The sequence below is a fragment of the Tachysurus vachellii genome, chromosome 16 (genome assembly GCF_030014155.1).
Source record: "Tachysurus vachellii isolate PV-2020 chromosome 16, HZAU_Pvac_v1, whole genome shotgun sequence".
Lineage (NCBI taxonomy): Eukaryota > Metazoa > Chordata > Actinopteri > Siluriformes > Bagridae > Tachysurus > Tachysurus vachellii.
This window is the reverse complement of record NC_083475.1, coordinates 2,492,192-2,518,434: the sequence shown is the minus strand read 5'-3', so window position 1 is coordinate 2,518,434 and position 26,243 is coordinate 2,492,192. Positions and strand designations below refer to the sequence as shown.

The 26,243-nt window shown below is 39.5% G+C and overlaps 1 protein-coding gene across 3 annotated transcripts in view; it reads left to right on the top strand.

Annotated features, from left to right (window-relative positions):
* LOC132858821 (NACHT, LRR and PYD domains-containing protein 12-like) overlaps nucleotides 1–26,243 on the top strand; it is a 301,006-nt gene that overhangs the window by 258,058 nt on the left and 16,705 nt on the right. For 2 of the 3 annotated variants that reach the window (XM_060889314.1, XM_060889315.1), the window contains exons 2-9: nucleotides 1,711–1,840; nucleotides 2,053–2,169; nucleotides 2,286–2,402; nucleotides 2,519–2,635; nucleotides 8,284–8,400; nucleotides 8,772–10,556; nucleotides 13,419–13,613; nucleotides 14,249–14,422. In XM_060889314.1, coding sequence (XP_060745297.1) covers nucleotides 1,788–1,840; nucleotides 2,053–2,169; nucleotides 2,286–2,402; nucleotides 2,519–2,635; nucleotides 8,284–8,400; nucleotides 8,772–10,556; nucleotides 13,419–13,613; nucleotides 14,249–14,422 — 2,675 coding nt within the window. In that variant the 5' untranslated portion in view covers nucleotides 1,711–1,787. The remainder of the gene's footprint in view (nucleotides 1–1,710; nucleotides 1,841–2,052; nucleotides 2,170–2,285; nucleotides 2,403–2,518; nucleotides 2,636–8,283; nucleotides 8,401–8,771; nucleotides 10,557–13,418; nucleotides 13,614–14,248; nucleotides 14,423–26,243) is intronic. The other variant, XM_060889313.1, reaches the window with a different exon arrangement.

Sequence of the window (26,243 nt, the reverse complement as noted above, 5' to 3'; positions counted from 1 at the left end):
ATTATATTTTAGTAAGTATTGTACATATATAGATTGCCTGTGCGTTTGCTTCGTCTCATACTCTCATTCACTGTCAGAGTCAACGGTTCACGCTTGGTAATGATGGCTGCAGTAAACAAAATGTTCGCGGTCACCGTTCAAAGTCATACGGGTTCGGGCACCATAATACATCTAAAAAATTCATTAAAACAGCTCGACACCGCTTTAACTTGGCATGAAGTTCTGGAAAAACTGAAGGCACGGGTTGAAGACCCAGTCAGTGACGTCACAATATGCTAATTTGTTTAAATTCATACCTACGTAAATCACCATCACCAAAATTGTACTTTTTTTTACATTGAAACTTGAAAAAAAAATAGACCTACCTACTGACCCTTTTTTTTGACTGTTACTTCAAACCAAAATATTTTTAAGGATGGCCTAATGCCATAACGTTTGGCTTACTATGTAGTCATATAATATACTGTATAATATAAAACTCTTCTTGTTTTAAATTCTCACTGAGGGCTAAAACCCCTAAAGATAAAATCCTAGAACCACCCCTGCTCTTATGTCTACCGAAAATCACTGAAATTTTACTTTTTACTTTTACTTCAAATACTTAAGTACATTAAATATCAGAAAATGACTTTTGATACTTACAGTAAGTACAGTAAATATCAGATACTTTAAGATTTTTACTTGAGTAATATTCTAAAAGGTAACTTTCACTTCTACCAAAGTTTTTTCTAGTACGATACTTGTACTTTTACTCAGGTATTGCTTTCTAGTACTTACAACACTGCACCCAACACTGAACAAAAGTAATTAAAATGTAAACTTACACAAAATTATTTCTGCATTTTCATAAACAGTTCTGCTGGTGAGAAATATGCAGAACCCTTTTTGTCTGATGCTGTTGCCATGGTGACTCATTATATCTAAGCTCCATTGACAATGGCTTCTTATACAGTAGTTGTGGTGCACGCGGTTAACTCCGAGTCAGTCAATTTAGAGTTGATCAAACTAACTCATTTCACTCGTGGTGGTGGTGTGTGTGTGTTTACATCAACACTGAGGCTCGTGGTGGTGTGTGTGTTTACATCAACACTGAGGCTCGTGGTGGTGTGTGTGTGTGTGTTTACATCAACACTGAGGCTCGTGGTGGTGTGTGTGTGTGTTTACATCAACACTGAGACTCGTGGTGGTGGTGTGTGTGTGTTTACATCAACACTGAGACTCGTGGTGGTGGTGTGTGTGTGTTTACATCAACACTGAGACTCGTGGTGGTGTGTGTGTGTTTACATCAACACTGAGACTCGTGGTGGTGTGTGTGTGTTTACATCAACACTGAGACTCGTGGTGGTGGTGTGTGTGTGTTTACATCAACACTGAGACTCGTGGTGGTGTGTGTGTGTTTACATCAACACTGAGACTCGTGGTGGTGTGTGTGTGTTTACATCAACACTGAGACTCGTGGTGGTGGTGTGTGTGCGTGTGTGTGTGTGTGTGTGTTAGATGCAGGCCAGTTTATTTACCACTGGAATTCACCCTCAGGGCTGCGTGCTCAGTCCACTGCTGTTCACCTTGCTGACTCACGACTGCGCAGCAATGCACAGATCGAACGTGTGTGTGTGTGTGACTGATCATGATAAAACACTAAAATAACTGAATGGTGATGAGAATAAAGATGTGAAAATGATTGTGCACATTGGTTTGTGTGTTTTCTAGGAGTGTGATCCATCAGAAGAGATCAGACTCTTCAGGACTCAGCTGTGTGTTTGTGTAAACTTTACTAATATTTAAAGATGGAGACTCCTGATCTGGACACAGATAATGTTTCTACACCATCAAACAACTGGTAATCTACAGTATCCTTGTGTTCTAGTCATTAAATATTCACATCTAAATTATTATTAGTAAATATGAAATGATTTAACCAAATGTTTTACTATTACAGTATATAACTATACACATCTAACAGTCACTAATTCACAGTAAAAATGTATTGTTTAATGTAAGTAAAATCAAGTGTGTATAAATGACTAAAGGACTGTGTATAATGTTGTACAGTAAACTCCAGAGAAAGAGATCAGAATCACCAACACACAGCTGTATCTCCATGAAGAGTGATCAGTCTATGGCTCCTCCATGGAACTTTAAAGATAGAGACATATCACTTTTACACAGGTAACGTCTCCTCACTGTTAATGTCACTGCTAAAGTCACACTTAAAGGGAAATATACTGTAAGTAAAATAAAGTGTGTATATAAATGACTAAAGCACTGTGTATAATGTTGTACAGTAAACACAAGAGAAAGAGATCAGATTCACCAACACACAGCTGTATCTCCATGAAGAGTGATCAGTCTATGGCTCCTCCATGGAACTTTAAAGATAGAGACATATCACTTTTACACAGGTAACGTCTCCTCACTGTTAATGTCACTGCTAAAGTCACACTTAAAGGGAAATATACTGTAAGTAAAATAAAGTGTGTATATAAATGACTAAAGCACTGTGTATAATGTTGTACAGTAAACACAAGAGAAAGAGATCAGAATCACCAACACACAGCTGTATCTCCATGAAGAGTGATCAGTCTATGGCTCCTCCATGGAACATTAAAGATGAAGACTCATCGCTTCTAGACAGGTAATGTCTCCTCACTGTTAATGTCACTGCTAAAGTCACACTTAAAGGGAAGTTTAACTACATAAACTACATTTAAACATAAATACTGAAACACAGTAATGGAGCCACTATTGTGTGTCCAAATACTTTTTTATAATATTTAATCTTTTATTTGGAAATGTGTTTGGGAAAAGTGTGTTTTTGATGTGTTTAATATAAATACACTTGGTTTGACATGTTTTGTAATACAGTGAAATTCATATGTTAGTGTGGTAGTTTTGAGGTTGCTGTATGTTCAGTCATTGCAGGCTAGACCACTGCTTACCATTTTTGAGCTAATGACCGGAAACTAAGTCATAAGAATCATCTAGAGTTTGAATGTAAAAGTGTTAGTCTAGCCCATAGGTCACTAACAGGCGGACCGCGGTTTTGTTTTGGCTCTAGGTCCGGGTCCGCATCGGACAGCGTCTGGGTCCGGACCCGGACCTAGAGCCAAAACAAAAGGTTATGATTTAAAACTTTTGCGATCTTTACAATAGTGGTAGTGGAAATGCACAGACCAATTGCATGCGAGTTAAGTCATCCCATGTGATACCGCTTAGCCAATCAAATCTGTGCATTCCTGAAGTAAACACTGCGACTCAACAGCGCAAGACAGATGAGAGAGAATTAAAGTTACACATGAAAGAAAAATAGTGATACATGTAGAAAACAAAGGGAGAGAAACAGACGAGGGAGACAGAGAAAGGGAGAGAAACAGATGAGTGAGATGGAGAAAGGGAGAGAAACAGATGAGTGAGACGGAGAAAGAAAGAATAAAGAACAAATGACGCTCTCCAAAAAAAAGAAAAGAAAAGTGGACAGCGAAAACATTTACTCCAGAATGGACAGACTGATTTCTGTTCACACTTCCCACTTCACACTAAACCAGTGTGTCTCATATGTTCAGAAACCAGGGCACTTATTAAAAGTGACAATGTGAAACGCCATTATGAGACAAAACATAAAGGTTTTGAACAAACATATCCACACAAATCTGAAGACAGCGTCCCTGAGACAGCTTTCCCAGGTCTGATACAGCCCTACAATCCTGACCATGTTTGGTTCTACATACAACTGCGAGGCAGCTTTCTCGAAAATGAACATAATCAAATCTAAATATGGTTCCAGGGTCACTAATGAGCACCTCCACATGTGTAGGAGAACGGCCCTGACTCCATTCAAGCCCAGGTTTAACCCTAACCCAAGCCAAGCTAGAGCTCAGTTCTCTCACTGAGATATAAAAGGGAAAAGTTAAGCACTTTATTTAAACATACACAATTTTCACATTTTATTTATTTTCTCTTATATTGAAATGTAGCCCTACTTTTATTTATTTAATGAGAGAACCTTATACATATCTACAATCATACATATGTTCAGTTCTCTGTTACGTGACAATAAATATTGTCAAAAGGTTTTTGAATTGTACTGAATTTATTTGATTTGACAGTCAGGTATTGATTGCTTGCAGATGTTGATACAACTACTAGGCTACTTAAATATATATCACATTAACTAGTTAATGGTGCTTGCAAATTGACCTGCTCATTGAGGAGAGGTGTGTTATGACTTTTAGAAGCGATCCGAGTACCGGTACTTCCAGTACCGGGTCTCAAAGTGGCCTTTTGTCCCATAGACTAACATTATAAACTTTGGAGGTGTATAACTCGGCAAGCTTTTGAACTATCTACACCAAACTCGGCCAGCTCCTTTAGGGTGAGACTCTGAACAAACTTTTAAATTGGTGTCCCGACTGGCCTTCCGGTTGTGCCGCAGCCCCGCCCCCAATATATGCAAAATCAAAAATCAATGGACATGTGACATATCAAAACACTCAGAACAATGAGGGGAACTTCCTCACGTGTAATTTGATAAAGTCACGTGACGTCATGTGATTTCACGTGAAAATAGAAAATTTGCACAACATGGACATGTGACATGCACTCAGCACAATGAGGGGAACCTCAACTGCCTTACGTTTATTCTGGTGATGTAAAAATTTGAAAAAGAATAAAACACATTCAACAGAGGATTTGGTTGATAAGAACATACTTGAGACCAAGATGTATTTCTAAGCCTAGTGCTCAATTTTAAATGAGCATATCTCAAAAACTACAAGGTGTGTTTGAAAAATTCTGATACCAAAATAAAGGTAACGTGAGATTCATAACAGAAGTGTTATAGAAGTATATATGTATTGCCAGGTCAGAGAAGATGGAACACAGCAATATAATGTTAAGAAGGAATTAGTGTTGGGTCTATGGTGAACTCAGAGTTTATGATGACTCATTAGTTCCGCAGGAGCTCTCGGCTGCACAATTATAAACTGTTGTAAAAATTACATTATTTACATTTACACTATTTACTGTAGAGTGTCACCCAAATGAGGTTCACATCTGAGTCAGGTTCCTCTCAAGGTTTCTTCCTCTTATTATCTCAGGGAGTTTTTCCTTGTCACCGTCGCCGCCGGCTTGCTCATTAGGGATAGGAACACTTCTGTAAAGCTGCTTTGAGACAATGGGAAATTGTTAAAAGCGCTATACAAATAAATTGAATTGAATTGCTGCGATCCCTTCACTGGCGTCCGGTAGCTGCACGCATCAGATTCAAAACACTGATGCTTGCCTACAAAACCAAAAATGGACAAGCTCCCTCTTACCTCAAAGCCCTCATCACTCCTCGCACTGCACCTCGCACACTCAGATCTACCAGCACTGCTCGACTGGTTCCAAAATTCTCACAATTATAAACTGTTGTAGAAAGGACATTATTTACATTTACACTATTTACTGTAGAGTGTCACCCAAATGAGGATGGGTTCCATTCTGAGTCTGGTTCCTCTCAAGGTTTCTTCCTCATATCATCTCAAGGAGTTTTTTCTTGTTGCCGTAGCCTCCGGCTTGCTCATTAGTGATAGGAATATATATATAGTTTTTAAAATTTAAATGAATATTTTAAAATTAATTTTAAACTTTAAATGTATGTATTCATGTATTTATTTATTTTTATTTATTTATTTTTTCTTCTGTTTCTATACTTTTGTGAATTGTTAAAAGCTTTATACAAAAAACAAAAAAATAATTAAAATTTAATTGAATTCATGCAGTGAAAACTAAAACCTCAAGGAATCTATTGCATAACATCTCACCATTAACTGTTTGAAGATCAAATTATTATTCTAGTGCAACATCACAAAACAGCATAAATGAACACAAATACAGATCCGATCGGCCCTATAGGCTCACTTTGCTAGTTGCGTAGGGCCCGCATATTACGCAAGGCCCCGCCTCCCCTGCCTCATTTTATAGCGCGTGTTAATGTTTACTGTGTAGATGACAATATGAAGCGGAGCTATCCATCTGGCCATGAAAAGAGAAAAAAGAAACAAAATGAGAGAGAAATGCGTGAACAGCAATCAGGTAAACTTGTGTTGTCTTCAAGTTTGATGTCAGCATGAGGAAATAACAGTAAAGTTGAGTTGATGTGATTCGGTCTATTAGCTGTGCAGTGCTGCCAGTGCATCTCTTGGCCTGTCTGTCTGTCACACAACAATTTATTGCGTGAACATTCGCTTGAATACACGCCCAAGGGCAACAGTGTTTATAAACGGGAGCTCGATAACCACGCCATGCGTGAACATGCGTTCACGAAATGACATGCACGCTTTCCAGCAGCAACATCTGTGTGGGAACCAGTACAAAACGTAGCATGATAGCACTCCTAAATGACAATGTTTATAGTCTCTCAATCAAGGTTACAACAACGTTAATGCAATATGGAAACCAATGGATTTACATTGGAATGGGCATAATGCCAGGTCAATATGAATGCACATCCCTCAGTAAATAATAACCATCAGGGATCAAGGGCCCCTTAGCAGAGTTTTGCTTAGGGCCCCAGGGAGGTCAGGATTGGCTCTGCACAAATACAAACTAAATTCAGTTGCATATTTACATAGAGATATTGCAACAAAACCCTAAAATTATAAAAAAACGAATACAAATATAAAATAAAAATGTAAGGAACAGATTTACTAATAGTCCAAAAGCACAATAAAACAATTACAAAACATCACCACAATCTACACTAGTTACGTCATGCCACATCGGGAAACATGGCGTTCTTGGAATAAAAAAAAGCGATAATTTTCTACCAAAAGTTGAGTAAATAAGTACAGGGAGTTTTTTTGGTCATAATTACACAATATAACAAATATACATAAAAGTATTTAAAAATATTTCAAACAGAATTAGGTTTTTTTTAACTGGTTAAGCCAATTTATTTTAATAGTATTATTTAATGATTTAAAATAAATTAATAAAAATTACTGACTTCTTCAAAATAATTAGTTTTTTTAGGTTAGAAATATCCTAGTGGCCTCAACACAACTGAAAAATTATGGATATTTATGAGTTAACAGTTAGCACTTCTCAGGGATATTTCATGACAATGAGCCCCTGGAAATATATAGAAATGAAGCAGAGGTTTAAATATTCATGACAACGTCTGGAAAAACCTAGAGTTTTTAGGATGTGTATATGGACAGGTATTTTACTTTGGTCTCTCTAAACTTAACATCTCAGCACATAGTTCCAAGAGAATGGCTCTTGGAAATTCAGCTCATTAGCCAGTTTTCAAATTTCAAATATCAAATATTGGTTGTTGTGTCTTTTAACAATGCCAAAAATGTGGTATGCAGACTCCTTTCCTTCGACTCTGAATCCTGAAAAAATAATGTTGAAACAGTCTGTAGTACCTACAGCTCTACATATACGCTGTCTATAATTCTTAGTGTAGCACAGCTACCACCACTGTACAGCACTCACACATCTCTGTGCTGAAACACTGGCTTGTTTACTGCGTTTGATGTAAATCACTCTTGTATCTAAAAAAGTTAAGAGTCATGGTGGATGACGACATATAAGAAATAAAATCATGACTAAGCGATCATTTTAAAGCACAATCTCCTATTAAACAACCCTGCCATATTAACACGATTACCATAAATGACCTTTATTTCATTCCACTGAAATTATTAAAATAACATACAACTGGGGAACAATATGCCTTACCTTATAACTACAGACCTACCTTTCTACTTACTGCAGTAAAACTCCAGCAGGCTACTTCACATACTCTCACCTTGATATCTCGATGATGTAGCTCTCTGGCTAATAGTTTTCAAACAGAAAGTAGCAAAGCAAATGATTCCAATTAGATGATCATATTTCGTGAGGCTGGACAGGACCTAAGATAGGTCATCTATACCAGGAGTTACAAAAAGAAAACCCTACCTTCAGGGCAGGGATTCTAGGGAGCCTTGACTCTAGGGTTCGGATGGCCTATGCTGGCCTATGCTAGCGAAAGGGTACAGAATCCAATTTGCAGCTCCTTTGTGCACAAAGGTTTGGACTCATAGTTCCTGTGCAATGCTACAGTGTATTTAGTGAGTAAAGATAAAATGAACTTAAATAAAGGCTCCACTAGTAAAAAAAAAGCTACCACAGTCACCATTGAGCATAAGTAAGTCTGTTTATTGTATGTAAAAATCCATATTCAGTTAGCAAGTGAATTTAAAACTGTAAAGATTGTAAATAAATTATTAAAGTGTTTATAATGTTGTACAGTAAACTCCAGGAAAAGAGATCAGAATCATCAACACCCAGTTGTACCTCCATGAAGAGTCATGAGTCTATGGATCATCATCCAGAGATTAATGTTGTAGACTCTTCACTTCTACACAGGTAACGTCTCTTGACTTTTAATGTCAATGCTAAAGGCACACTTATAGGGTAATTTAACGAGATAATCATGGGGCAAACTAAATACTACAACACTAGAACTGTGACTTTAATAAAGCCACTATTATGTGTTTAAAAATCACTCAGTCTATTTTTTTGGGAAATGTTTTGATTGGAATGTGTGCTTGTGGTATATTTCTTCAAATTAAATCTTTTGTAATGTAGTGAAATTCATATGATGGCATTCAAATATGGCTTAAGTGTCCAAATAATAGTCTAAATAGAGAGAATGCTACAGAGTGATTAGATTATAGAAAACAGATGATTAAGTCTAATAAATGAACCCTGTGTCTTTCTGCTTCTCCATATCACAGGCACGAGCCAGAATCTGCTGCTGTAAATGAATTCAAGAAAAAGTTTAAATTAAATCTGATGAAGAAGTTTCAGTGTTTGAATGGAGTGATGATAAACCTGGGAAACCAAACACTCCTGAATGAGATCTACACAGAGCTCTACATCACAGAGGGAGACAGTGGAGAAGTCAATAATGAACATGAGGTGAGACAGATCGAGGCAGCATCCAGGAGAAGGACAACAGAGGAAACACCAATCAAATGCAATGACATCTTTAAGCCTTTATCTGAACAAGACAAACCCATCAGAACTGTGCTAACTAAGGGAGTAGCTGGCATCGGAAAAACAGTCTCTGTGCAGAAGTTCATTCTGGACTGGGCTGAAGGGAAAGTAAATCAGGACATCCACCTCATATTTCCACTTCCTTTCAGAGAGCTGAATTTGATGAAGGACCAGAATCTGAGTCTGATAGAGCTCCTTCATGTCTTTTTTAAGGAAATAATAGAAACAGAAATGTTTAGTTTGGAAAAGGTTCTGTTCATTTTTGACGGATTGGACGAGTGTCATTTTCCTCTAGATTTCCAGAACACAGTGAGAGTGTGTGATGTAACTGAATCAGCATCAGTGCCTGTGCTGCTGATAAACCTGATCAAAGGGCATCTGCTTCCCTCTGCTCTCATCTGGATCACCTCCAGACCTGCAGCAGCTGATCAAATCCCCTCTGAGTGTGTGGATCGAGTCACAGAGGTACGAGGGTTCAATGACCCTCAGAAGGAGGAGTACTTCAGGAAGAGGATCAGTGATCAGAGCCTGGCCAATAACATCATCACACACCTGAAATCATTAAGAAGCCTCTACATCATGTGTCACATCCCAGTCTTCTGCTGGATTTCAGCCACTGTTCTAGAGAGAATGTTGGGTGAAGCAGAGAGTGGAGAGATCCCCAAGACTCTGACTCAAATGTACACACACTTCCTCATCATTCACACAAACATCATAAGAGAAAAATACTCAAAGAAACAGGAGAGTGATGAAGAAATGCTTCTTAAACTGGGACAACTGGCTTTTCAGCAGCTGAAGAAAGGGAACCTGATCTTCTATGATGAAGACCTGAGAGAGTGTGGTATTGATGTGACAGAAGCAGCAGTGTACTCAGGTGTGTGTACTCAGATCTTCAGAGAGGAGTTTGGGCTTCACCAGAGTAAAATGTACTGTTTTGTTCATCTGAGCATTCAGGAGCATCTCGCAGCTCTGTATGTGCACCTGACCTTCATGAAGGAGAAGAGAAATGTTCTTAAACAGAATCAATACTCTAACCAGTGGATGGAAGAAAATACAATCTCAGATGTACACAAAAGTGCTGTATATCAGACTTTAAAAAGTCAGACTGGACATCTGGATCTTTTCCTTCGCTTTCTTCTGGGTTTCTCACTAGAGTCCAATCAGAAACTTTTACATGTTTTAGTAACACAGACAGGAAGTAGCTCACAGAGCATACAGGAAACAGTTCAGTACATTAAGAAGAAGATAAGTGAAGATCTTCCTACAGAGAAATCCATCAATCTGTTCCACTGTATGAATGAACTGGCTGATAATTCTCTAGTGGAGGAAATCCAACACTACCTGAAATCTGGAAAACAAAGTGAACTTTCTTCTTCACAGCTGTCTGCACTGGTGTTTGTGTTACTGACATCAACACAGGAGCTGGATGAGTTTGACCTGAGTAAATATTTCAGTAGAGATAAGATAACAGAAGATGTTGTTCTGAAGATGATGCCTGTGATTGAAGCATCTAGTAAAGCAATGTAAGTAAATCTGAATATAACTGTTCTACTGTTACAGTGTTAGAGAGAAACTGAACACACTCTAATATGGACTTTGGGATGTTCTGACCTGAAGGTGATACAGAGTGGAATTAATGTAAATAGATCAATTAGGGAATAAAAACTGCATTAATAAATGAATGATAGAATGTAGAAGCAGGTGATTACATTTGAGAGAGTTTTGAAGTTTTGTAGTTATGACTTATCTTAATATCTTAAAATAATTAGGAAGTTAATGCTGGTTTTATGTTGGATGTTTGATGTATATTAAACACACCTGTGTACCAGACATAAAGAACCATGTTTACGGCAGTAATGAAAAATTCTAATCCCCAAAAAGTTTTTATTCATTATTAGGTTTTATTTGTGAGGTGGAAATGATCTTTCATAGAAAGCTGACTTTGAAAAGCCTTCTACTCATTAGAGGAAAATGTTTAATAATAATAATAATAATAATAATAATAATAATAATAATAATAATAATAGAGACAGAGAAGGAAGACTCTGTGGAAGAGCAGAGTCAAGTGTTGTGGACATTTTATATACCACATTATTTTAATGTGTGAAACCGTATCAAAGGCTGCACTCAAATCTAACAGGACAAGACTTGTTAACAGTTGAGCATCAGCAGCCATCAGGAGATCATTAGTGACCTTCACTAAAGCAGTTTCGATACTGTGTTTAATACAGAACCCAAACTGAAAGGATTCTAATAGATTATTGTCACTAAGTTTAGCATGAACCTCTGTGATAACGTTCAATTCAGAAAGTGTTTAATTAGCTGAAAAGTGCTCTCTTTAATGTTAATTTATAATACTACATGATAAGATTTTAGCTAATGTCAGTCTGATTCCTAAACAGAATTCTCTATAGTTACTTCTGGTCAGATTATAACCAAGTGGCTCATGTTGTGGAAGCGTCGAGAGAATCACAGACAAGAGTAAAAAGGTTCACAATTTACTTGTACTGTTGTGCAACAGGACCCAACGCTCCTCACGAAGCATGAGAGAGGAAGGACCCTGATCATTGTTACATTGAGTTTTTATAAATATGATTCAAACAGTATATTACACAAACAACCTCATCATCTGTCATTTCTTCACTGGTTCTGATCATCTGAGCTGCTGCAGTTCTGGAACGTGTTGTACGTGATGGAGGTTTTGATCACCTGAGCAGTCATTTATCTTAAAGTCAACAGGCTGCTGAGCCTCAGCTTAACATTCATTAGTCTAACATTACTTACATTTCAATTCAATGAGGATAAGATAGGGGTGATATGTTGATATCTTCTGGTTCTAGTTAGGACTCTAGCTACTGTGTTCTGGACTAACTGGAGCTTGTTTATGTTCCTACTGGAACATCCAGACAGTAAAGCATTACAATAATCCAACCTAGAGGTAACAAAAGCATGAACTAGTGTTTCTGCATCCTGCAATGACATCATATTTCTTATCTTAGCAATATTTCTGAGATGAAAAAAGGCTACCATTGTGGTATTATTCATGTGACCTTCAAATGAGAGACTGATATCAATAATCACACTGAGGTATTTTACTGCTGCACAAGATGTAATAGAAAGAACATCCAGAGTTACTCTGTAATCAGAAAGCTTACTTCTGGCTGTGGTCCTAGTACAAAAAACTTCTGTGTGTCAGAGTTAAGCAGGAGGAAGTTAGTAAGCATCCACTGTCTAATGTCCTTCACACAATCTTCAGTCTTATTAAGCTGGTAACTCATTTCTGACTTAGCTGAAACATATAGTTGTGTGTCATTAGCATAACAGTTGAAGCTAATACCATGTTTATCAAGGCTGCCAACTCTCATGCATTTAGCGTGAGACTCACATAATTGACCCAATTCTCACGCTCTCACACCACACCCCCATATTCTCACACAGACTCGTGCATCAGTGATGGAAAAAAAAAATAGCGCTGCATGATCTCGCAAAGCAACGCGCAGAGGGAAATACACAATTTATTCCTATTAACTGTGTCCTATAAAATTCTATACAGATATCAAATACTTTGACAATCAATATATACTTAATACACTTCTCTTAATGCAAAGATTTTGTGTTTGTATTTTTTTCCACACCAAGCCACGCCCCATAACCAAAGCCCTGTCCCCCCAGAATCTCACTCTAAGCTGAACTCAAAAGTTGGCAGCCCTGTGTTTATTAATAATTGTACCAAGAGACAATATTGTTCTGTTATACTTAAATAAAACCTCAAAGTAATAGAGAACAGATTTAGTAGTAATAATATGTTAAAAGTGTTATTTTAAAGTGAATTTGTTTCTATAATAATTACTCCAGTATCGATCGTTTGTTAAGGTCACATCACTTCTGGAATTTCTGGCCATAGTCTGCTGCTCATGACCCATAAATAAAAAGTAAAAGAAAAAAGTTTCAAGAGCACATGGTTTTACCATCTGAGTGATCACTAGTTCACTAGTTTTCACTAGTTTTCATTACTTACATCATACACATTTGGTCATTTTCCTCTTCTATGATGTTGAATTATTGTTTGAATGTCAGTGTTACATTCTGTAATGTTTAATGTGAGATTTTTGTCTTTTTCAATACAAGACAATCCCATATTATACAGGACAGGGGCAACCCTACTCTAGATACTAGCTAGTTAGCTGTAGTTAAACAGTAACTTTACCCACTTTAATGACATCAATATGTAGATGTCGACTGCAGTGTCACTTTAACCATATTGTCTAACTGGTGTTTGTATTTTCAGTATTTATAAAAATGAGAAAGTTCAGTGAAATCTTTGAGGATGTGTTTGATCATTTGCACTAGTGTGAGTTCATTATGTTTTATTTTATTTCCTTTAGTATCAGCTGTGATTCACTTGTAGCTAAAAGCTGGTCATCTCTGGTCTCAGCGCTCAGCTCAGAAACCTCCAATCTGAGAGAACTTCATCTGACTGTGGAAACACTGGATCTGTCTGGGAATAAACTAGGAGACTCAGAAGTGAAGATTCTCTCTGCTGGACTGGAGAATCCTCACTGTAAACTGGAGACACTGAAGTAAGATCATCTCTCTGAGAGTCACAATAACTCACTAAAAGCAGCAGTTATATACAGTGTTGTTTTTCACCTGAAATGTTCTGTAACACTACAACGTTCAGAACAAATAGATTAGTCATTAAGTGATAATGATTTCTCTCCAAAATCACTTAGGAATTAAATAAATAAAGAGTCATTATTTTTAACACCAGCAAAACATTTGCAGATCAAGAAAAACTTAATATCAATAATTGTAAATAACATAATAAAACAATATCACTGGTGAAGCTCCAGGGTCCTGGTCCCACCCATTTGGAGTCCTGGTCCACCTACATAAACTCTGATATAATGTTAGAATTATTAATAAATCCAGGTTCTCACTGACTAGGAGCTGCTGCTTTAAGAAGTGTGTGTGTGCTACATAAAGAACCGATAAATTAACAGATCTCTTTCAGCTTATTGTCCTCTTTTTACAGTCATGTAAGTTCTTTTGAGTGACTGCTGATTTTGACTTTCTTCTCAAACCTGTGTCCACCCTGTTTTACCCAGGCCCACCCACTGTTCACAATCTGACAGGAAAGTTTTGTTCAGTGTTAATTATACTTTATATAATAAACATCTGTTGATGAAGAGTGTGCCATTGTGTCTCTCTACAGGTTGTGGGATTGTGGTGTCTCAGAAGAATACTGTGCTGCTCTGACTTCAGCTCTGAGATCAAACCCCTCACACCTGAGATACCTGGATCTGTCCTTTAATAAACTAGGAGACTCAGGAGTGAAGAATCTCTCTGCTGTACTGGAGAATCCTCACTGTAAACTGGACACACTGAAGTAAGATCATCTATCTGAGAGTCACATGACCTGCTCCTCAGTAAGACACATTCTCTAATAGTGAGACTGAAGCAGAAGTTTTAGGTTCATCATCAATGTCCTGAGGAGGAAGATTGTTTCTTTTCACTGCACACTTACATTTACATTGACTTTTACAGTATTTAGCAGACGCCTTTATCCAGAGCGACTTACATTTTTATCTCTTTAAAAAATAACTGAGCAATTGAGATTTAATGGCCTTGCCCAGGGGCGCTGCCACTGCTGGGCCCCTGGGCAAGGCCATTAAATCTCAATTGCTCAGTTATTTTGATTTTCATTCATTTGCGGTGCTGAAGGCCGTCTTTTGGCTTTGCCTCAACTGCAAGGGCCACTTGCCAGTAGTCCTTTGTCAGGTCGAGGGTGGAAATGAACCAGGCCTTCCCCAGACACTCCACCAGGTCGTCCACTCGAGGGAGGGGATAGTTGTCGAAATCCGAGATCTGGTTGAGCCTCTGGAAGTCGTTTCAGAGGCGAATGGACCCATATGGTTTAGGCACCACTACAATGGGGCTGGACCAAGGGCTGGCAGACACCTCAATAATCCCATCCTTCAACATTCGTTCCACTTCCTCCTCGATATTGTGACGACGGGCTTCCAGGACCCTATATGGTTGTTGTCGGACCACCATCCCAGGAGGGGTTTTGATCTCGTGGTGCACCAGCGCTGGACGGGACGAGAAGACATCCGCGAACTGGTCCAGGAGCTCTGTGAGGTCGTGCTGCTGGGCTGGTGTGAAATCATCTCCTCTCCTAACTAGGGCACGCTCTTGGGGATCTGTTTGGAGGGAGGCAAACGCAGACACCACAGCCGGTGGGGGAATCCATTTTTTCAAAATGTTGATGTGATATAATTTGGTGTCTGCACGCTTACCTGGCTGTTGCAACCGATAGTTTACAGGTCTCGAGGACCATGTATGGGCCCTGCCACTTTGCCAGGAACTTACAGGCCATGCTAGGAACGAGTAGCATTACTTGCTCCCAGGGTGAAGATCCCTAGCCTGGACGGGCCGGTTGTACATCCTTTGCTGGGCACGCTGGGATTCTTCTAGGTGTTCCTTTACGATGGGCCCGATGCACTCGATCCGGGCCTGCATGTCCGGGCCTGGATGAAGTCGATGACGGAGCAGAAGGGGGAGGGTTGCTCCTCCCATGCCTAAATAGCGTATCTTGGTCACTGTGGATGTCCTTGGGGATCCCGGCTCTGCTGAAGAGCAGAAGCAGCTCTCTGGCTACATTCTGGGAGGTGGCCTTCCAAAGTGGGACCACCTTGGGGTAGCGGGTGGCATAGTCCACTATAACCAGGATGTATTCATGCCCCTGGGCAGACTTCGGTAATGGCCCATTGAGGTCCATGCCAAACCTTTCAAATGGGATGGCAATAATAGGAAGGGGAATAAGGGGGGCCGGTGCTGGCTTCTGGGGAGAGGTCCGTTGGCATGGGCTGCAGGCCCTGCAAAAGCCCAGGACCTCCGCGTTCATGCCCGGCCATGTAAATCGATACTGCAGCTTTTCTAGCATGTTCTTGGGTCCAAGATGCCCCCCAATGGGTGCGTGTGGGCTAGGTGGAGCAGGAGCGGAGTACGCTGGCTTGGCACCACTAGCAGGTAACAGGGTTCTCCTCTCCTGTCTGTGTGGAAGTAAAGAAGCCCATTCCTCACCAGGAAGTACGAGGGATCGGTGTTTACTCCCTCAACCTGCAGGACCTGGCCCTCATCCTCTTTCTGTACCTTCCTGAAACCTTCCTAAGCAGCTAAGTCTACACTTGAAGCAGCTGAGGGTTGCTGGACAGTGTATGTTTGTACACGCTCACTTGGCTTTCATCAACTTACATTAAATCAGTGTCCACTCACCATTGATTGCTCAGAGTATCCATTTTATTTAATGTGTTGGGTTGCATGGTTGTTAACAGCATTGCCTCGTGATATGGTCAAAAACTGTGCGCACCTTCCTCCAGCAACACCTGTCACCTGAAGGAAGGTTCCTACCTATATACACTCATTAATAGAACAGTGACCCCTAGTGGACACCTTTACAAAGACAAATGGCTCTTACAAGTATATATTACATATTTATTTATTATTATTATTGAGGTGAATGTGGGGAGCAGAAGCCCAACTCACCAAGAAGAGACTTTAGTGTTGTTTATTGTTAATGATACCATCTTGGTCTTGTCCAGCAATTCTCCACAGTCTTCATGCAGCTGACTGATGTGAATGTATGTCATTGACCTGTCAATAACACTGGTCTTAGTTTGTAAACACACAGAGCACACCAGCCCTTTCTTATAAGGGAATGTTTCCAAAAATTTTCCAAGTGGCCATGAGCCTGTAGGAGCCGTTGGATCCATAATGACCACAATGTCTCCAGACTTAAGGTTATTCCTAGTTTGGTTCCATTTCTGCCTCTACTGCAGCAAAGGTAAGTATTCTCTCACCCAAAATAGGTCTGAAATGTATTGAACCTGTTTCCACCTTCTCTTTATGTACAAATCATGCACATTGAATAATCCAGGACATAAGGAAGGTTTTGCTTTCAGCAACAAGATATGATTGGGAGTCAGAGCTTCAAGATCCATTGGATCATCAGACAACTTGGTGATTGGTTGATCATTCAAGATGGCTTCAGCTTCACACAAGATTGTATGTAAACTATCATCATCAAGTGTCTGCTGTTGAAAAACTGCAGTGAGGATTTTTCTCAGCATCCGGATGACTTGCTCCCAAACCCCACCATAATGGGATCCAGCTGGAGGATTGAAACTCCACTTAATGCCCTTCTGACATAAAGCTCCTTGAATCTTAACTTGATTCAGTGATGAAAGAGCCACCCTGAGCTCTCTCTCAGCCCCTATGAAATTCGTGCCATTATCTGATAGAAGACATTCCACCTGCCCTCTTCTACTGATAAATCAGCACAGAGCATTAATACAAGCGTGTCAAGGGAATTGGCCATTTCAAGGTGAACTGCTCTGCTGGCTAAGCAGGTAAAAATGACACCATAACATTTTCTGTGCCTCTTCCTTGCTTCACCTCTACTTGTCCAAAATAGTCAACACCTGTATTAGTGAATGGCGGATGGCCTGGCAGGATTCTCTCCTTGGGCAAGTCAGCCATTTTCTGCCCCATCATCCTCGCATTATATTTTTTACAGAAGCAGCACTCTGCTATGATCTTCCTTACAGCTGTGGTAGCTCCTGTAATCCAATATTTTCTCCTTAATGTTGACAACATATGGTTACGCCCACTATGGCCAAGCCGTTGATGTAAATCCTTCAATAAAAGGGTAGCCACATGCTGATCTTTAATGAGGAGTAGTGGATACTTTGTGTCTTCTGGCAATGAGCCTTGTGTCAACCTCCCTCTCAGAAACCCATTATCCAATCATGGGTCCAGCTTATAGATGGTACTGTGTTTGCTTACTGTGTTCTTTCCAGAAGACAAAGCAGCAATTTCCTCAGGAAATCTTTGCTGTTGGCAGTAACAGATTATAGCCAACTCTGCTTCCATAAGATCCTCTACCGACAGGATTTGTACTCCTGTTGTACCTTTAGCTATCAGATTTTCTTGTGCCATGGCATTCTGCTTATTGACATCAATGGCATCAGACTCCCTCCTCATGCAAATCCTTGTTAATAATATTCTTTTCAACCTAAGCAACCAGGCAACTGCCACACAAAGTCTCCTCCAATCTGAAAAGTAAACCATCAGCAGATTTGTATTCTCCATTGCATCTTGGGTATTTACCGCATTCACAAAGGCTTCTTTCTTGACCTCGATGTCATCAACCAATACTGAAGTATGCACAATGTTTTCAGGCCAATCCTCTTCTGGTTTATACAGGAACTTGGGGCCTTCTATCCATCTGTTGTCCTTAATAAAATCTCCAGCCCTCTTTCCTCTGGATGCATCATCCGCTGGATTCTCCTTTGTGCCAACATACCGCCATTGTGCCGTCTTTGTGGCCTCCCTGATGATGGAAACTCAGTTTGCAACAAAGGTATGAAAACGCTTGTCTTCATTCATGACATACTTGAGCACAGATGTGCTATCTGTCCAGAAAACAGTTTCTTGCAGTTGGAGCCTCAGCTCCTTCTTTAACAACAGGTCTACATGGACAGCAAGCACAGCAGCAGTTAGCTCTAAACGGGGAACAGTGATGGCCTTTAGAGGTATTCCTCTAGCTTTTCCCAAAAGAAAGGCAACATGGATGTCATGGTTGTTATTCTTTATTCTAAGATAAGTGACTGCGCCATATCCTTGTTCACTTGCATCAGAGAAGTTATGAAGCTGAGTGGATATGTAGGACCCACAGCTAATGGGCTTTATGCATCTCTCAACTTTGAATTCAGAGAGTGCATTCAGATCCTTTTACCACCTCATCCAATCATGCAGAATGTCATGAGGCACAGTCTCATCCCATCCAAACTTCCTCCTGCATAGCTCCTGTAACATAATCTTAGCAGGTAACACTACTGGTGCCAAAAATCCAAGTGGATCGTATATTGAACTGGAAACTGACAACATCCCACGTCTTGTCCAGGATTTCTCCTGAAGCTCCATTTTGATCTTAAATGAGTCAGTTTCTGCAGCTCTTTCAAGAAGCAGGCTGTCTCTGTCCAGATCTAGCTTCTTCCACTCTTCGGCTAGGCACTCCTCGGGAAGAGTTTGAAGAACAGTGCGCTTGTTGCTACTCCATTTCATCAGAGTGAAACCTCCTCTCTGACAAAGAATAGAAAGGTCTTTAAATAAACAAGCTGCTGCTTCTTCAGATGCCACACTCTTAAGGCAATCATCCACATAGAAGTTTTCTTTGAGAGTTTGAACAACCTCCTCTCAAAACTCAGACTGATGATTATCTGCTGTTTTTCTCAAAGCAAAAACAGCACAACTCGGAGAAGAGACAGCACCAAAAATATGGACAGTCATACGAAACACTGACACTTCTCTTGTAAAGTCTCCATTTTGCCACCACAAGAAGCGAAGAAAGTCACGATCTTCTTCTGCCACCTTAACCTGATGAAACATTGCTTGTATGTCTCCCATGACTGCAACCAAGTCTTGCCTAAACCTCAGGAGGACTCCTAAGCAATGTACTTGTAAAATTGGGACCTTGCAAAAGGACTTGATTCAAGGATGTTCCTTTAAATGCTGCACCACAATCAAAAACCACCCGCAGGTTCCTCTTCCTGGGATGACGTACACCGTGGAGAGGAATGTGCCACACCTTGCCGTTTTCACCTTTCAGCTGTTAAGTGGGAACTTGCTCTGCATATCCATTGTTGAGCATCTCATTGACAAATGCTACATACTCGTGATAAAATTGCTCATCTCTCTGGAATCTCCTCTTCAAGCCAAGTATATGTTGTTTTGCAACAGAAAAGTTGTTAGGAAGATGCACATTTTCCCTCTTGAATGGCAACTTCAAGGTGTAATGATTATCCTCAAGCTTGGCAGAACCTTCTGCAATCTCCAAGAATCTAATATCCTCTCTTGATAATGCTTGCTCTTCTCCAACTTGCTCGTTGAAATCATGGTTGTATTGTTTAGACAACATCTCCTCCAATCTACACACAGAAATCCTGTTGACCACTGCAGAACAGTCTTCATCCTCAAAGTTGCCTGCATGCAAAGGACCATTAATGACCCAACCCAAAGCCGTTCTTATGGCATAAGGGCCATCTCCATGGCTGTTTATGACTTCCCAAGGCTCCAACATCTTAGGTGCGTTGTTTCCAATCAACAAGTCAATGTTAGCCATTATGCGAGGAACTTTAACCTTTGCTAGGTAAGGCCATTTCGACAACTCTTCCTTAAACACAATGTTGTCAGAACTTACCGGCATTTGTTTCTGTGTAAGCATTTGTGGAAGCTGATAGAAGATGTTCCCATCAATAGCAGAGACTTCCAAACTTGAGAGTACATAGGCTGGTACAACTTTTTCCTGTCCCATAGTTTGTAGCAAAAACTGAGTTTTTCTCCCAGGAAGATTAAGGCGCTGCATAAGGCTTTCAGTACAAAAGGTTGCTGAGCTGCCAGGATCTAGTAATGCATACGTATGTATTATTTGATCACCTTTACTGGTTTTAACTTGAACTGGTAAGATAGAAAGTAGACAGCGATATTTTCCGGCCCCTGTATGACCACATGTTTCAGTAATTCCTAAGGACTTACATGCACCTGACTCCTTGGAAATTATGTCTGCAGTCCTGTCAATATGAAGCACAGTGGGATGGGGCTGATTACATATCTTACAAGTCAACCGCTTGCCACAGTTACGACTCATGTGCCCAGAACTTAAGCAACCAAAGCAAAGCTCTTTCTCCTTTAGAAAGTCCATTCTTTCCATATGTTTCTTCTTCTTAAATTGCATACAGGTCTCCAATACATGATGCTTAGCACAATACACACACAATGAAATCACTTTGGGATTGTTTTCTGGCAATTCCGTTCTTATATTATTAGAGGTTTCTAGAGACTTCACAGGTGCAACATTAGTGGCAAAGATGTTTCCTGTAGCTCTTCCTTCTTGATGCAGTTTTGGCCGATTGACAGGCCTTGTGCTAATTGGCAAGTCCCTGATATCACCAAACAAGGGATCCATCAGGATGCTAACCTGTCTTTCAATAAATCCAACAAGATCTATGAATGAAGCGCTACATTCAGTAGTTTCCAGAATGTTATGTGCAACAGTTCTCCATCGCTCTCTGAACTTGTAAGGCAATTTAGATACAATAGCTCTCATATTGCTTGGCATATCCAACTCCTGAAGATACAACTCCTCAGAGACATTACAGCAACCACGCAAAAATAGAGCATAAGACTGTAAAGCATTGACATCCCCTCCCTTTATTAAGGGCCAAGACAAGGCTCTTTCCCAGTAAGCACTGGCAATCTTGTACTTATTGCCAAATGTTCCTGTAATAGCTGTTTTGCCTTAGCGTAGTCAAAGTCTGGGGCCAAAGTAGACAACTACGTACAAGCTCCCTTGGCTGCCCCCTAGTTAACTGTTCCAAGTAGTACAAGCAATCACTACTGCTTGCCTTTTCCTCAACTCCCTTTTCAAATGTCCTGATGAATGAAACATACTGAAGAGGATCTCCATCAAATAAAGGAATATCTCTTGATGGTAAAGATGCAGAACATTGCTGCTGTTATTTCATTTTGTTTTTGCATTATAGGGACAATGTCACCATACTGACTTTCAACGTTTGGCCGAGAAATCCTATCCGATGTAAGAGGTCCATGAGGTTGTACTGATGTATGTACAAGTATCTGCTGGGAATTCTGCCTTCCTGAGTCTGTACATTCCTGCCAAGGCTGCTGCCGTATTTCCTGATATGACTCAGAAGATGCCAAAGGCAGATCCACTGCTAATGTTTGATATGCAGTTTTGCAAGGAACATCAAGTTCAAACTCTTCTGCCATTGGCTTTGGGATAGTTGTGGATGCCTTTCATTGTTCCTTTTGCATTTGAGAATTAATTGAGACACTGCGATTGTCGGAGGCCTGTAGAACTGAGTGTTTGGCAGTGGATTCTGCTAGCATAGCTTTTAGGTTCAGTTGCTCCTTTTTCCTCTTAATCATCTGCTCTTGCTCCTCCAAAGCATGCCTTTCCTTTAATGCTGCTATATGAGCGAGCAGTGCAACCTTATTTGCCTCAGCTATGACTCTGGCAGAAGAAACACTCTTGCATGTACTTGCTTTACTTGAATGTTTAATCCCCACATTTCAGATACTATCTTCTGGATTAACACCATCAACTTTATCATTCATTACCTCATTCATAGTAAGTTCATAATTTTCATTACGTGATACCCACATTTTGACCTCAGAAATAAGATCATTGTTTACAATCATTTTGGCTTTAAACCATGTGTCATGTTTTTCTCTCTCACTTTCAGGTAACATACCCAACAAAGAATCATGAATAGATTTTGCTTCATCACACAATTTTAAGAAATCATTGACACTTTGCACCCCTTTATATGTCTATGTTGCATCAGACCTTGTACCTTTTTTCTTAAATTAGCAATTTTAGTTAGTACAGATTTTCTATTACTCTGCAACCTTTCAACTTTTTCAGCAAATGCTTTAGGAGTTAATTTCACAACACGTTTTTGTTTGTCCATTGGAACATCAACGTCAATACAAACACTATTGTTCAACTGAAGCACTTCCATTTGCCTATGCTCAGCTTCAGCTGTCTCCATAATCCACAGAATGTTCAAAACACGATGTAAACAATTAACAAAGATAGTTCGTAAAGTTAATTATTTTCTTTGACAACCAATGCATTGGATTTATGTCCCATAATGTGTACAGACATAGTTAAATGGCCATTCAACAATAAGTAGCACTACTAGACATACCTCTTCATGTTGGGTGCCATTATTGAACAAAAGGCTCTCAGCCGGTGTTTGTAAAACAGCTCCGATGTACCAGCTCCGATGTACCAGCTCCGCTGGTAGATGGTCCTTATCCTGTTAGATGGTCCTTATCCCAGATGAAAAGACGTGCATGTATACTCCACAGATCTGCGTTGTCCTCTTATCGTATTTGCAGCTGATTTCAGATGTAAATTAGGTCCATGCACAGCAAATGATGAACTCCAAATAACACAGGCTAAACACAGTTATTTTAGATAAACCAAGTTTTTGACTAAATGTAAGCAGCTACAGTAAGTCTACACTTGAAGCAGCTGAGGGTTGCTGGACGGTATATGTTTGTACGCGCTCACTTGGCTTTCATCAACTTACATTAAATCAATGTCCACTCACCATTGATTGCTCAGAGTATCCATTTTATTTAATGTGTTGGGTTGCATGGTTGTTAACAGCATTGCCTCATGATATGGTCAAAAACTGTGCGCACCTTCCTCCAGCAACATCTGTCACCTGACGGAAGGTTCCTACCTATATACACTCATTAATAGAACTGTGACCCCTAGTGGACACCTTTACAAAGACAAATGGCTCTTACAAGTATATATTACATATTTATTTATTATTATTATTGAGGTGAATGTGGGGAGCAGAAGCCCAACTCACCAAGAAGAGACTTTAGTGTTGTTTATTGTTAATGATACCATCTTGGTCTTGTCCAGCAATTCTCCACAGTCTTCATGCAGCTGACTGATGTGAATGTATGTCATCACAATTGACACTGAGTCATAAACAGTCTGTGGATAAACAGATGCATTGTTGTATAATGAATGATCAGTAGTGCTAAATAATTCATTTTCTGAATGATTCTAAATATTAATTCAGAAAATGAGAATCACACTACCTTTTTTATTTATGTTTTTACAAACATACAATGGTTGTCAATTCTCAAATAAAAATTCAGTTATAATAAAATATAAAGGTGTAATTACAGTTACAACCTGTAATGATATATTTACAGTTATAAATAATAAAGGTATAATTACAGTTACAATCTGTAATATTTATATACTTATACATCGTCTCCTAAGGAGCCTCCCAAAATTAAATGAAATCACAAATCCCTCTGCATTAGCATTTTTGTACGAGCACAAAACTTTGTCACATACACTCGTGGACAAAATTGTTGGTACCCTTCGGTCAATGAAAGAAAAACTCATAATGGTCACAGAAAAAACTTTAATCTGACAAAAGTAATAATGAATAAAAATTCTATGAATGTTAACCAATGAAAGTCAGACATTGCTTTTCAACCATGCTTCAACGGAATTATTTAAAAAAAAAAACTCATGGAACAGGCCTAGACAAAAATGATGGTACCCCTAACTTAAACCTTTTGAGGCAATCACTGCAATCAGACGATTCCTGTAACTGTCAATGAGACTTCTGCACCTCTCAGCAGGTATTTTGGCCCACTCCTCATGAGCAAACTGCTCCAGTTGTTTCCGGTTTGAAGGGTGTCTTTTCCAGACGGCATGTTTCAGCTCCTTCCAAAGATGCTCAATAGGATTGAGGTCAGGCTCATAGACGGCCACTTTAGAATATCCCAATGTTTTCCTCTTAGCCATTCTTGGGTGTTTTTAGCTGTGTATTTTGAGTCATTGTCCTGTTGCAAGGCCTATGACCTGCGACTGAGACCAAGCTTTCTGACACTGGCCAGCACATTTCTCTCTAGAATCCCTTGATAGTCTTCAGATTTCATTGTACCCTGCACAGGTTCAAGACATCCTGTGCCAGATGCAGCAAAGCATCCCCAGAACATAACAGAGCCTCCTCCGCTAATGTTTCACAGTAGGGACAGTGTTCTTTTCTTGATATACTTCATTTTTCCGTCTGTGAAAATAGAGCTGATGTGCCTTGTCAAAGTTCCATTTTTGTCTCATCTGTGTCCATAGGACATTCTCCCAGAAGCTTTGTGGCTTGTCAACATGTAGTTTGGCATATTCCAGTCTAGCTTTTTAATGATTTGTTTTCAACAATGATGTCCTCCTTGGTCGTCTCCCATGTAGTCCACTTTGGCTCAAACAACGACGGATGGTGCGGTCTGACACTGATGTTCCTTGAGCATGAAGTTCACCTTGGATCTCTTTAGAAGTCTCTCTCTTTGATATCAGTCTCTTTGATTTGTCATCAATTTTCCTCCCGCGGCCACGTCCAGGGAGGTTGGCTACAGTCCCATGGATCTTAAATTTCTGAATAATATGTGCAACTGTAGTCTCAGGAATATCTAGCTGCTTGGAGATGGTCTTATAGCCTTTACCTTTATCATGCTTGTCTATAAATTTCTTTCTAATCTGTTGAGACAACTCTTTCCTTCGCTTCCTTTGGTCCATGTTGAGTGTGGTATACACCATGTCACTTTCATTGGTTAACATTCATAGGATTTTTATTAGTTATTATTTCTGTCAGATTAAAGTGTTAAGTGACCATTGTGAGTTTTTCTTTCATTGACCGAAGAGTACCAACAATTTTGTCCACGTATGTAAACGTTATTGTTTTGGGTTTTTTTTTTCATTTACAACCGATTGTTCGCGCCAGGCCAATTGACTGTTTTGACCTCAATAAGGTCAGATCTTTTCAAGCACGTGCACCCAAACTCTCCTTAGTTCCCAACCTTTTAACACATAGAATGTTTATGGCTGGGATGTTTATGGCAGGAACATTTGTTGCAGGAATGTTTATGGCAGGAACATGGGTTTCCTGTTCTCTCTCTCCCTAGTCTGACACACAGAATTTACCATGAAAGCACATATAACACTCATGATATTTAAAATTCCACTACAGAACTAATCACACAAAGTGGAGCTGGGACACAAACTGAATGTACTGTATGAGGTGCAGGGTTTAAAAGCAGCACTGACATGGAAATGATGGAAATAAATAGAACTTGGAGACTAAAATGACACAAGAGGCTCTGATCAGCTCACACTTTTAGAATATAGAATTGATGGATTTACCCTCCATCAGGGGGCAGAAGGGCTGCATGATGAAGGTTAAAATGATCATCAAGAGTCAGTTATCTGTCAGCTATCAGATTTTTTATTTCAATTATTTTCACTTATGAATTTTTTACAGCCAAATCAGTAAAACTTATTATAAACAGAACAGAAATACAGAAGTAAAAGTAAAATTCTGTTCAGTGTAGAAGTGGGTCTGTTTTACACTCTAACTGTTATAATAAAATTAAATTAAAAGGTGAATGAACTAAACCTACACTATACATGTCAGTATTTACTATACATTTGTGTTGTCAAGGTTTTTGTTAGAAACACAAGTCTATCAACATGATCCAGCTTTAGTGAGGACCACAAGAGAGTAACAATATTCCCCCAGTACTAAAAG